Genomic DNA, 13989 nt, shown 5'->3' with positions numbered 1-13989 from the left:
TTAAACAAATTCCTAAGAAAGCAGACTTTCAGGATGGTGACTTTAACCGAGATTCAACGACGTCTCAACAAAGGAGATTTCATGACCTCCCTCGATTTAGAAGATGCTAATTTCCACATCGCCATTCATCGGAAGCATCGAAATTTCTCCGATTTGCAGTGGCTGGTACCCACTATCAATTCAAAGCTCTCCCTTTTGGACTCAAGTCGGCCCCTAGGATATTCACAAAAATGCCTCGCACCTGTGGCGGCAGCTTTACATTCCCAAGGTCATCAAGTATTCCCATACTTGAACGACTGGCGGTTAAAAGCTCCTACGGCAAAACAAGAGTCCAAGACCACCAACGCTTGTTTACAACTGTTCAAAAAATTAGGACTGACAGTCAACGTCAGAAAATCCTCCTTCACCCCCAGTCAAACAGTACCTTTCCTGGGAGCCAGGCTGGACACAGTTCAATGCAAGGCGTTCTTGTCAGAGGAGCGTCAAAATCGGCTAAGTCTGTTGCCAAAAAGCATTTCAAGAAAAAAGTCAATTTCAGTGAGGAAATACAAGGCACTGCTAGGAATGTTCTCATCAGCAATCAATCTGGTTCCTTTAGCCACATTCAAGATGAGGCCTCTCCAGGAAGAATTGAAAAGACAGTGGCTTCAAACATCAAGCTCTTTCGAAGACATCATTCGCCTTACCCCAGCTATGAAGACTGCAATGCAATGGTGCTTCATACCCCAAACCTTGCAAAAGGGTTGACTTTCTTACAGGAAATACCAGATTTCATCCCGACAACGGATGCCTCCATGGAAGGCTGGGGTGGTCATCTGCAGGACCTTCAAATTCAGGGCAAATGGTCCAAGGCCAGAAACAAAGTCAAATCAACAGCCTAGAGTTAAAGGCCATATTCCTCTCCCTATAGGCTTTCCTTCCAAGGATTGCGGGATCTTCAGTTCTAGTCCGTACGGACAACACCACCAGTATGTTTTACATAAACAAACAGGGAGAAACATAATCTCTCATGCTGTCCACAGAAGCACAGGAATTTTGGGATTGGGCAACAGAACAAGGAATCTCTCTCAAAGCCGAACATATTCCAGGTGTTTACAACACGCTGGCAGATGCTCTCAGCAGAGCGACAGACAATTGCCATGAATGGGAACTCAATCAATTTCAGTTGAGGAGAGTGTTTGCTCTATGGGGGAAACCAGCTCTGGACCCGTTTGCTGCGAAAAACAATACCAAATGCCGATTCTATGCCAGCAGGTACCCTCTCCCGGGATCTCAGGGCAAAGCCCTTTCGATGCGATGGTCAGGGATCTATGCCTACGCTTTTCCCCCCATCCCATTGATTCCCAGAGTTCTAACCAAAATGAAGCTGAAGGGGTGTCGCCTGATTCTAATCGCACCCAGGTGTCTTAGGCAGCATTGGTTTCCGGAACTCCTTCACATCTCAGAAACGAGACCTATTCGTCTGCAGTTGTGTCCCCCTCTTCTGTCCAGGAACAACGGTCAAGTACAGCATCCAGATCCAGAATCACTACATTTGCATGCCTGGCTCCTGAATTCCTGGAGTTCAAGAACATGAGTATTTATCAGGAGTGTAGAGACATTCTCTCAAAATCCATAGCGGAAAGCACCAATAAGACGTACAAGCTTAATTGGAAAAGATTCTGTGTCTGGTGCCATCGAAATAATCTTCATCCATTTCAGGTATCCTCCCAACAGATTTTAACATATCTTCTTTCTTTTGCAAAATCAGGCTTAGCTTTCTCTTCGGTTAAAGTGCATCTAGCCTCCATCTCTTGCTATAGAAGAGCTTCGAGTGGCACTTCCCTGTATGCATCAAGTCTTGTCAAACAGTTCATGAAAGGACTATTCCCTGTTTTCCCACCAGTGCGGGCACCTCCCCCGGAATGGAACCTAAATGTAGTTCTCGCACAGCTTATGAAAAGGCCTTTTGAACCCATTCATAAAGCTGATTTGAAATACCTCACATGGAAAGTCGCCCTTCTTCTGGCCCTTACTTCTGCCAGGAGGGTGAGCGAGATCCAGGCTTTCACGGTCAAGAAACCTTTCTTGATTTTCTAAGACAATGCTGTGATTTTAAGAACTAATCCCATGTTTATTCCTAAAGTAAATTCTCAGTTTCACCTCAATGAGCCGGTTATACTCCGATCTTACTTTCCGCAACCTTCAACTCCTGTGGCGCTGCATACACTTGATGTCAAACGCTGCCTTAAGTTTTATCTCCAAAGAACTAAAGACATTTGAAAAACTGATCAACTGCTTGTTTCTTATGGCCATGGCAGAGAAGGTACTGCTATAACAAAAGCCACTATTGCAAGATGGATTTCTGCCGCTATCCTATTCTGTCATACCAAGGCTAACAAGCCTCTGAAGAGAATGGTAAAATCTCACTCTACTAGAGCGGTTGCAACTTCAACAGCCCTATTCGCAGGGGTGACGTTGGAAAAGATTTGCCGTGCTGCAACTTGGAGCACCGTGCATACTTTCACGCAGCACTATGGCCTGGAATCCACACAGGATGCAGATGCAGCAGTGGGCCAAGAGACTTCTGTTTTTCTCTATGATAATTGCAGATATTATACTTTGTAAGTATATTTTTATATGCATATGTTAAGGAAATATGTACAGCATTTCTTTTTAAGGTCTGCCTTTGGTTACGTTATTATCTTAAGCTTTTTATCCTCTTGTTTGTGGACATGTATATTTATATGTTATTTAACAAATGGTTGGTTTCTTAAGTACTGTCTTCTACTTAGAACCTAAGATTCTGTTTTCATATGTACAAGTCTCCCACCATCCGCAATAGACATTAAAAGAAATTGGATGGTACTGCTTACTATTCCGATTCAGGCATGTGAATCTATGAAAGATACCCCAATACTGGATAAGAAAATAAGTTACTTACCTGTAACTATGGTTACCCAGTATTGGTATCTTTCATAGATTCACATGCACCCACCCTTCTCCCCGTAGAGGCAATTTCGGTTCTATATCAGTACATTCACTTCTCACTTGTGCTGGGAAAATCTGAGGGAAACTGCCTCTGCTGGGAAGGTTCTAGAAGGTTCTAATAGCTGATTGGCCGCTTTCAGCTTTTGGTCCTTTTTTGAAAAAGGACACAGATAGGTTATGATAGCATGGCTTAGGGCCATTGTAGCCTATGGCAGTTCTAGAATACTGCTTGTTTATTGTACCGTGGGACTCCCATTCTAACGACGGGGAATGATTCAGGCATGTGAATCTATGAAAGATACCAATACTCGATAACCATAGTTACAGGTAAGTAACTTACTTTCTTCTGCACCACTCTGCGCCCAACGACCATGGCCTGAGCTCGAGTGACCCAATACCACGAGAAGGTCTCCCCAACGATCCTGGCTTGGGTTCTGGTGATCCCCGACCTGCCTCAAGACGACTCCTGCAGCGTCAGCTGAAGGTTCCCCGCATCCGGAGCTGGTAAGTAAACCTGATGCCAGAAGACACCCCTTCACCCGATGCCCCACGGCCTTGGGTTACCCAACTGACATTGTCCCGGCATCCCCCAAGAACCCAACACACCTCTCCAGCTGGTGGTTGCCTTCACAAAGTCTCCCTGTCTGAGCCTGCAGCATCTTTTCCGAACCAAAGGTCTCCTTTGAAAAAAACCCAGTCCCCTATGTCCTTTTGGCACCCTGAACCCGGCCGCCTCAGTGCTGCTGCTGGTGGTGCTGCTCCTGTGCTCGTCGTTGGCCCCTGCAGTGCTGATCTTAACCCCAGGAGCTTTGCTCACACACCCAAGTGGCCTGCTTGTAAGCAGGCCCTAACTGAAGTTCCCCTTAGCCTCATTGGCTAACATTGAGCCCCTGCACTCTGCACCCGGCCTCACATTGCCGCTGGTGGTGCAACTGGAGTGCCTACCTAGACCTTGGAGAACCCTGGTCCTATCCCCCAAAACTCCCACTTCTAAAACATTTACTTGCATAACCGATAACCATTTTTACCCTTAGAAACCCATGTTATGAGATTTTGGGCCTAAAATGTTTGTATTGAACTGTTGTTTTGTATGGGGAAAACTGAAACTTTAACTCAAAGCCAAGAAAAGTCTTACTTGCCTTGTGAGATCCTTAAAGTTGGTATCTAGGCATACCACCCCCAGTACTCAAGGTAATCTATAAGTAACTAAGACGTATTCTAAAAGTAATTGCTGTGTAATTTTTACTGCTTTTTAAAGTGATACCAATCTGTAACAATCACAAATCCATCCTCAAATACATTTGTGTGTAAAGGTTTACTATTGAAAGTATATTTACCTACCTGTACCAAGCCCTGCTTCATCGTTCTAGAAATAAAATACAAGTATACCTTTTATAAACTTACCCAATTGGTCTGCATTCAGGCTCTGAGTGTGTGCCATCAGTCTTGATTGAGTGAAAGCTTAACACACCCTCTGGATAAGCCTAACTGCTCGCCCACACTACCACAAAGAGAACTGTTAGTGCTTACCTAATTTAGCCTCTGCTATACCTTTGGGGACTCCCTGGGCTCAGTGCACACTATACCTCACTGTGGCATAGTATATACAGAGCCAGCTTCTTACACATAACTTCGGTCTACTAAAATTAGTGCAATAAAACTATAACATCAACCTCCCCACCCACAGTTACCCTTTATCAAGAAAAGGAGTCATAAATAAAGTGTCAACATATTCCACATGTACAAGTATGTCACAGTAGTACCCGTTATCACTCAATTTATCAGTATTAAACTAGATTTCCCTTCCCTTACCCGCAAGGACTCAAGGATCTATTCTATTAATCTGTGTCTGCTTCGGGGGCCAACAAACTATCCACCAGGTGTTCCCATGCTTTAATTGAACCCTTTCAATTTTCCCTTTTCCTCTTTTTATCTCAGAAAACAAACACAGCACTCTCCAAACTTTCCCAGTTTACAATTTTTTTACACCATCTAGTAATGTGAGGACTAGGCGCTATTTCGAGTACATAGTCAATTCTCGTTTTCCCTAACTCAAACCTAAGTCAGTATATCTAGTAGTGTTTTTCTTATTTTTAGGATGAGGGTATCCCTCTAAGGGGCAGACCAAGGGTGTACAAGATATGTCCTGCAATGTTATTATAGTCTGTTACTTCCTCCCTAAACCCCGCTAATGAAGGGCAGGACCATACCATGTGGAACATTTCTGCCCCCAAAACCCCACATCTAGGGCATTTTTCAACAGCTATTGTATATAACTTGTTAATCCTGCCAGGTGTAGGATAAACTCCATGTAGGACATAGAAATTAATGAATTTGAACCTAGCATTTCTAGAAACAGCTGGTATATGTGCTACAATCCTATCCCAGTCCAAATCATTAATTTGGAGCTCTAAGTCTCTATCCCATTTTATTTTCAACTCAGCAAGAGGAGAAATAATGTTTTCACAAATCACACAATATATATACACAAGACTGTTCTTACACACCCTGTTGTTGTACAGACCTGTTGACACACCTGATGTGTGGCAGTTCCAGCATCTCCATTTCTCAAATAGTTCCTTATTGTTGCAATGAATGCCCACTGTACTAAAAATTGTCTTCTAGGTATATTACATTCTTCAGCCAAGTCTTCAAACCTAAGCAATACTCCATCCTGATATAGGTTTCCAACATCGTTAACCCCAAAGGTAGTCCATCTTTCAATCACTGCTAATGCTCCTCCCAGGGCTTCTATTTTAATCTATTTTGACGGCATATCTGGCGAATAAGGTGCTTGGATTCGGGTTTGCTGCAGGCAACATCGCCAGCACTGTTGTATCACGATCAGCTCTTGAGAAATAGCTGGCAGTGTCCGCCGAGGAAGCAACAGGACTTTCAATAAGTCCAGCAAATCTGGCAATGAGCCAATAACAACCTCCCCAGGGTTCATTTGACAGTAAACCTACCTATTGAACGATTGCAGTTGGGCCGCTAGATAATAATATTCAATATCTGGAGCAGCCAACCCTCCCAATGTCATAGAGCTCTGTAGTTTTGTTAGTGCTAATCTACGCCTACCTGTTCCCCAAAATAATTTCACAAGTAGTGATTCCAATTCCCAGAATAATTGGGGAGGCACCACCAATGGCAACGTGTTGAAGAAATAGAGCAGTCTTGGTAGCGTCACCATCTTAGCTACTGCTATTCTGCCACTCACAGATAACAGTAACCTCGTCCAAAAATAAGTACTAGTTCTAAGTGTTCTAAACAGATTCCTTGTAAAATTCTTATTTAGTGCAACTCATACCATACCAAATTCTTGAAGCTGTTTTGAATTAACTAGTTATTTGAAAATAGGTGTGTTTTCTTAAAAGGTTGTGCTCAGCTGAGGCGTAAGTTGAACAGGACTCATAACAGTCTGAACCAATGTTATCATGTTCTGAGGGTACCTAAGAACGCATGGTCATGTTATTGTATATGTAAATATTTTGATACAAATCAACTTTTTGAATTGTCAGATATACTGATCATGTTGGAAACATGTTTCCTGCTTGGTCCCTATACTCCGTTTCAACAGTTTATTAACGGTGCAAAGGGTACTTCATCAACACAAGTGTGCTGTGTATATGCCTTTTGCAACATGTTATCGTGTTGATGGATGGTCACGTACCTTAGTGAAATGTGTCTAACCATGTCCATGAAATATAGAATTTTTGTTCGCGTTTTTTACCTTCTTCAGTTGTTATGGAGCTCTTCTTTCCCCCAAGAACCTAATAGTACAGTTTCAAAGCAGGTGGATAATAAAGTCAAATCAGTTTATAATTGCGCAGGCCAGTGTTCAGAGCTTTTATATACCTGCTCTACGGAGCTATAAATCCAAATGTTCTATTTTAACTGTGATTCAAATGCTTCCTTTGGTAAAAGTTGTTAGTGATGATTGCCTTTACGATGATGTCACGGCAAGATACAGTGTAAGCTAACAGACAACAAATGCTGTCAACCCCTGGCTCAGTAAGGGGTCACTACAGGCCTTTGCTCCTACCTTTAGTTTAATCAGGAACCTAATCACAGCATTTGTTTTTGATGCATGTCTGGTTATCGAGTGCTTGTTACCACCATTGGTTAATCGTGGTTTTATGACTTTCCTATACTTTGTAAAGCTCCATGCTATCTTCTTGGGAAGGTCCCAATTCAGTAATGAATACTATTCAGGACCCTACTCACGCCTCTTTATAGCAAGGACATCACTTAATCCATTGGCTGTATAAAGTGGTGATGCCCTGAGAATGTACAAGATTTAGTGTAAGAACTTACAATTTAGCTAATTCACATTTACAATCCGTGCAGTGAACAAAGTTAAGTGAAGCACACTGACCATACTGAGAGACGTTCCTTACAGTCAAGGATGCTACTTATTTCTATGGTAAGCACTTTTTAACATTGTTGAGACTAAATATTTGGCAGAAAGCAAGGTTAAGAAGAAAGAGTTAATTAAGAGGGTGCACCCTTTGATCCACAAGATTAGGTTTCAAATGTATTGATGTGAATTGAATTAAACAAGAAAAGCTGTTGAGCAACATGGACAACAACACAATAAAAGGCCACTCAAACCTCTTTGTCCATCTTATCCCCTGGTTCCGAGTAGTGGGTACAATGAATAGATATGAAATAACTACAATTTTCTCTCCTTTGTTACATTAACTTTCTTTATAACTATTTATACGTGTTTGATTCTGATTGTAGCAAGTTTTAGACCGAGTGAGCCGAATGACGCAAGGTGATTTAGTGATGTCCATGGATCAGCTCCTGACCAAGCCACGTCTGGGAACTTGTCACAAGTTTTACATGCAGGTCTTTCATCTATCCAGTGGTAAGTAAAGTTGATGCTCTTAACAGTGAGGGAGAATCTGCATAACAAATGTATTTTATTCATTTATTTAAGGGTTTGATTTTAGAGCATGCTTGGCCATTTACTTGCAAAATAAATGCACATGCAATTGGATATACATTAAAAATGTATACTTAAGATAAAAATATAAAAAGAGAAATGAATTTCCATGTAGGAGCGCATATCCTCTGTTGGGTGCATGTACTTGTGAGAGCGTAAATTAACTGACACAATCAAAGCTAAGCCCGCTCCGCCTGACATTTTTCCACTTTTCCCCCTTGCAATGTGGTCATACCTTCCTTTTTCTCCTCCTCTCTTCAGATTTCCTAGCCCACCACTCATTTAAACCCCCAAGCCTAGACATTCCACATGTAACCTGGTGCATGCCTCTGACAGTAGCCTAAATTATGGTGTTTGTGGCTGGTGGAAGCGGTGTCAGGAATGGTGTTACTGCATATTGGGGCGATGCTTGGTAGGGCACCAAAGTCACCTATGTAAGCTGGAAATGTCACACAGTCTAAGCAGACAAATGGGTAACACCAGCAAGTATTTAGACGACAAGACCACACCCTAAATGCTGTTACTGAAGAGACCGCTGTGCCCTAAGTGAGCAGCATCAACAGTAGGTAGACACCACAATGGCAGTTGAGGCTGCACCAATGAACGAGAGGAAGAAGGGAAAATAGCTTTAGGGAGCAAATAAAACTGAACTTGTGGCAGTGAGGTCATCCGCATTCCATGTCAAGCTTAATGTTTTGTTTTTTCTTTTTAGAAAAATATATATACTAAGAAAATACAACTCTAAAAGCGACAAGTACTTCACCTAATTTAAATAGAGGTTGACAGATCTGTAAACATATGTTAATTTGTCACTACATACAGACCCTGTTGCTGAGTAGCAATAGTTAATTTATGGATGGGAGGTGTTGCAGAACTGGAAAGATGTAAATGTTTGCTCTCTCCATTCAGGGAGGCAGGTCCAGTAGCTCTGTACTGGCCAAGAACTAAGGGACTGTTAACCCATCTTCACTCAAGGATTAGAAGAAACTTTGATGGAATGAGAGAATTCCTTTGTTTGACATGTAAAGAGATAGTTACCATGATATTGAGACATGTGGGAATGTCCTAAGACCTTCTCTGGGCTATAAAATAAACTACTTGCTATTGGCAGCACTTTGTTCTTCCACTTAGGAAAATGGATTGTTACAGTGTCCACTTAATTCCGCTTCTGTCCTGTGCAGGGCCGTTAAATTCAGTTTGCTGTATACTTGTTTCTTCTAATTGAAGGCCAATTTAGCCACTTGTTTTTGTATGTGTGTCAGCCTGTTGATATATTTCTTGGTTGAGCATGTATATTGGAAGTAGACCAGTCGTGTCATGACTTGTGATCTGGTGAGCTCAACTTGATTAGAAGGCGTGTTCGAATGTTGTGGTGCAGGGGTTGTTGGATGATGGTTAAATTCAATAAGCGGTTTTGATATTCTCCAGCATTGAATCTTTCATAGATTCACATGCTTGGATCCTTACCAGTTGTTGATCAGAGAGTCCCATGGTACCATTGCAATCCCAGTAAGCCCACATTTCAATAGAGTGACAAAGAACAACATTCACTTCCGATGGATACTATTAATTGCAGATTCCTTTATACGTTTTTGGCAATCCCCTGATGTCAGACTGGATCTGGACGTTTTCAAGCATTACCCCTGCGTGCCGGTATGTAGCATCATGCAGATCCGCCCCAAAGTTATTCCACTGAGGAGCAGAGCAGCATACAAGGAGCACTCAAGTGTGCTGGTGTCAGTTCCTTTCTTTCTACTCCACCAGATGCAGTGCTATCCCTCATCTCTTCATACGTTTTTTGCAAAATTTAAATACTAGTGTGACAGGGAAAATGTCACCTTAAAACTAAAGGTGTCCCAACTTATAGGGGATGTGGTACAAGTAAATGTCTGTGACTGATCCTCATCAGATTTGTCTTTGGTGCCTGGGGTTGGGCCACAACCCAAAAGTGAGTTGCAGAACAGACTGGTTTATCCTGAGTGAGTAGTAACAATTGTGGAGAGATGCGTCAATGGCAGTTGAGACTGCATTAAGTGATGGAGAAGGGAAAAGAGCCTGCAGCAACTGCGCACTGATCAATCTTAAGGCAATTCGGGTCTATGAGGCACAGCTGTATGTTGCCAAGTACTCGAAGACTCCACCCTTTGACAAGTCAAAAGGAAGTTTCCTTTCCTGCTCTCGAATTTATTCCCATGGCAGATCTTCATCTCAGTCATAGTCATCAGGTAAGTCCAAAAAGAAGCATACAAAGTCCCAAGCGGTACTCAGCCCCCTAGCACCAGTTTTCTTCCTGCCTGAAGGACCTTGCTTTCTGGATGTCAAGCAGTTGCCTGAGGTTGAACGGCAGTAAAACGGAGGTTATGGTTGTAGGGAAATTCCCCTCCATTTGGTGCTCAGTATGGTGGCCCGTGACTTTGGGACCCACACCTATCCATATAGAGGAAGTTAATCTGGCTTGACCCCAAACTCTCCTTCGAGACCCATACTAGGAAGATCACCGGGAAATGTTTTGGGATCCTCAAAATGTTAAAAAAAAACCACTCTGGATATTCTTCCCATTTCAGCCAGGAAAACCCTGGCCTACTCGATTGTTATAGTACAGCTGGACTATGGAAATGTACTCTACCTTGGAGCAACAAAAATAAGTCTCCACAGGTTGCAAAGCATTCAGAATGCGGCATCCTCCCGAGTTCTCAATCTACCAAAAAAGAGAGCTTCCTCAGCGAAAGCCCTTGATGCCCTGCATTGGCTGCCTGTTATAGGAATTCTCTTTAAAGCCTTGTGCTTTTGCCGCAGGAGTCTGCATTGTAATGGACCCAGTAACTTACATGATCTTCTTACCGCTTATAACCCGACACGTCACCTGAGATCAGCGGGGGCTCACGTGAATAAAGTTCATAAAATTCAAGAATGGGTGCACGCTCTTTACAACTATGGGTGCACACTCATTTGGCTACTTGGCAGCCAAAAACTGGAACACATTACCCCCTCCACTTCGAGCTGAGCCATCAGAAAACGCTTTCCGGAAAGGATTGAAAACTTGCCTTTTTCAGTTGTAAGTTTCTAATGATCATATCCGCCTCTGCTGCACATCCTTTTCTTCGGCTTCTTTCACCCTCCTTTATATAGTAGCCCCTAGCGCGGGGACACGCCAGTTGGTGTAACCAGGTGCTTTATAAATTGTTTATTTATTATTTTTATTTATTTGAACTCCTGAGCAGGCGAGAGGGTTTAAACATGCCCCTCAGTCTCTCTCCCGAACTCTTATTTTCTTTGGAGCTGATTCCAACATTTATCTTGGGGCAACCCCAGTTTAGGGGCACTTTGGCGACAACGCAGCAAATCCACAAATTCTGTGAAGTTATGCTGTGTCTCTTTAACACGCTACTGCCTCCCTCTGGCAGACATTCTGGCACCAAGGAGCCACGCAGACCTCTGACTGGGACTCTGCTGGTGGGACAGCCCTCGGCACTAGCTGGAACCTCTGGACATGTTTTAAGCCCTACACTGGCTTTGGTGCTGACATTATGCATTTCAATGGAGACAATGCATTGATGCTACAATCCATACCAGACCCAGAGTACAAACGCCAATGCGGTTGATGTCAGTTAAAGTGCAACCAATAGATTTCAATCAAGGCCGTACCCTGATCCCACTGGGCCGCAGCTGTTCCGCTACCCGTTGGACTCTGATACTTTGCCCTTGCCTCAAGGAAGGGCCCAGATCATTCACAATCATTTTGGTACTGACTTTGATAATTACCGATATAATGGAGCGGGTGACTTTGCTCAACCATATACTGAAGTCAATTGGTATGATAAGCTTCAAGATGCCAGTGGACTGAATACGTCTCTGAATTCTAGGTTGGGTCTCCTACTGAGGTAAATGCTTTCTTTGCAGAAGTGATGCTGAGGTTCTTGACCTCCTATTGCCTACTAAGTTTGATAACTACTGTGATTCACCTTTGCTGCATTCCACCGTGGAATATGTGATGTAAGAAGAATGTTTGTATTTAGGCTATTGGCATTTACTCCTGGCTGCCAATGGCTGAATTGTAATGAATAAAGAAGCACATATTCTTACCTGTGAGTAAGCAGTCTTCATTGAGTATAACCACCTTGTTACACTGGCGACTGGGACCCCACCAGCTGAGGAGAAATCACCTTAACATGGAGAAGAAGAGCAGTATTCAAAAGGAATGTGATTTTTGAGTATATTTGTTGTCAAGTAGGTGAGGCAGACCAGGGGTGGTGTGGACAGTTTGCTGCAGGGCGGTATACAGAATCGCTTAAGATTTACAGTGCGTCATTTCTGTGCCAGTGGAGCAGGTTTAAATGCCTATCATGTGAAGCTTGACTTGGTGCAAACATGCAAAGAGTTTGCATTTCAAGACCAAGAAAAAAACAAGCTTCACAACTTTGAAAAACGTCCAGGAAGCATGCTGTGCCACGAGGAGAATGAGCTCAATTTCTTTTAGAAAATAGATTCAATGTGACATGCCAGTGGTCATTTTGAGAAATTGGATTCATTTTGGTTGCATAACAAGGGAATGTCTGTGACAGATTGACATTGGATCAGTTAATATGATCAGCGTCGGATGTCTGCAACAAATGAGGATCACGTGTTTAGGAAACATGTTTGGTGAGTCGAAACAGTTTCTTTTTTTGGCCTATCCAAAACACTAATAAACACACTACAATGAAGTTTGTCTTTTGCAAAGAAAGGAAGAATACTTTCAACATGGTGACTGCGATATTATGATCTATATCTTTGCCTGTTCCACCGGTGACATTCTACACGGTGACGGCGCACCTTGGTATATATCTCAGTCTGTTCTTAGCGTTAACAGGCACACCATTGAAGGTTAAAATTCAGTTGGTGATACTTGAGTTGCAGTGACGGTACTACTATTACATTTGAATTTATACAAGGCCATTGCAATGTGGTTATACTGTACAAATCTTTTCTTAAATATTTGATAAGTGGAACTGTTGTCTTGCACAGTGCTGTTGTATAGATTTTTTTCTAACTCCACCAACATTTTCGTGTAGTAGTCAAGGATAATCACCCATAAAAAGTAGCAAATGGAATAAAATATTTGGCCACTACGTAAGGGTCTGTGAAACATATTTAAGTGAAGAATATAGATGATTTTACCTGAACTAAGCACAGAAAAACATTGAAATTGAAATGAGTAAGATATTTGCTTTCTTAAACTTCATGGACACCTCCCACATGTGAGTACATTTTGTGGCACTGTATCATTTTCGATTAAGGGAGCAAAGCAAAGTTGAAACCGCAAACGTGAAGCATTTAAGGATTACATCACTAGACTCAGGAAACGGGCCTCTATATGCAATTTTGGAAGTACATTTGATGGAAGAATAAGGGACAACTTTGTGTTAAAATACAGGAGTGATGAAATAAGAGAGAAGTTGTGGCTCAAGGATGAACCTTCCTCCGTGGAAACAATACTTGTAGCGAAGAGGGTCAAGCATATGTTAAAGTGTGTTAGTGAGATGAATAGCACACAAGAGAGACATGTTCTTCTATACAAGAAAGTGGATGGAGTTTAATGTAAGGTCAAATGTAAAGACGTTTCCAAAGATGTCTGTTCTAAGTTTGTTGGGGAATGTTCTCGATGTGCCAGAAGTAGGCATTGGGCTAATGTAAGAGAGTGCCCAGGTCAATGTATATTGTAATAGATGTGGGGAGAAAAATGCCATTTTATTTAATGTTGTAGAAATAAGAAAACGAATGACCAAAAGAAAGAGGTGAAAAACACCTCTCTAGTCAAATCATCTTTCAGATTAAGGGTCAAAGTAATGATCACCCTAGCAGAATTATAAAGAATATATGGGGTGAATTAACCCTTAAGATTGGACTCTTGTTCGCATTTAACAATTATAACAAACTTATGAGGAATTCTTTAGTGGCAAAACCAAGTTGTGTGCTATTCATGTATGTCCTCGGTGATATGATGGGCAACCGATAAAGATGTTGGGGAATTTTAATGTCTGTCTTGAATTAGGCAGGAAATACAGGATCAACGAAATGTATGTCTCAAAGAA

The 13989-nt window shown here is 42.2% G+C and overlaps 1 protein-coding gene across 3 annotated transcripts in view; it reads left to right on the top strand.

The window, feature by feature from the left end:
• PIKFYVE (phosphoinositide kinase, FYVE-type zinc finger containing) overlaps positions 1-13989 on the top strand; it is a 2037960-nt gene that overhangs the window by 752249 nt on the left and 1271722 nt on the right. For all 3 annotated transcript variants that reach the window (XM_085648834.1, XM_085648836.1, XM_085648835.1), the window contains one exon: positions 7714-7840. In XM_085648834.1, the coding sequence (XP_085504960.1) occupies positions 7714-7840 (127 nt within the window). The remainder of the gene's footprint in view (positions 1-7713; positions 7841-13989) is intronic.

Source organism: Triturus cristatus, chromosome 3_2 (genome assembly GCF_964204655.1).
Source record: "Triturus cristatus chromosome 3_2, aTriCri1.1, whole genome shotgun sequence".
NCBI classification, from domain to species: domain Eukaryota; kingdom Metazoa; phylum Chordata; class Amphibia; order Caudata; family Salamandridae; genus Triturus; species Triturus cristatus.
The sequence above is the reverse complement of the archived record's forward strand: the minus strand, read 5'-3'. Positions and strand labels throughout refer to the sequence as shown.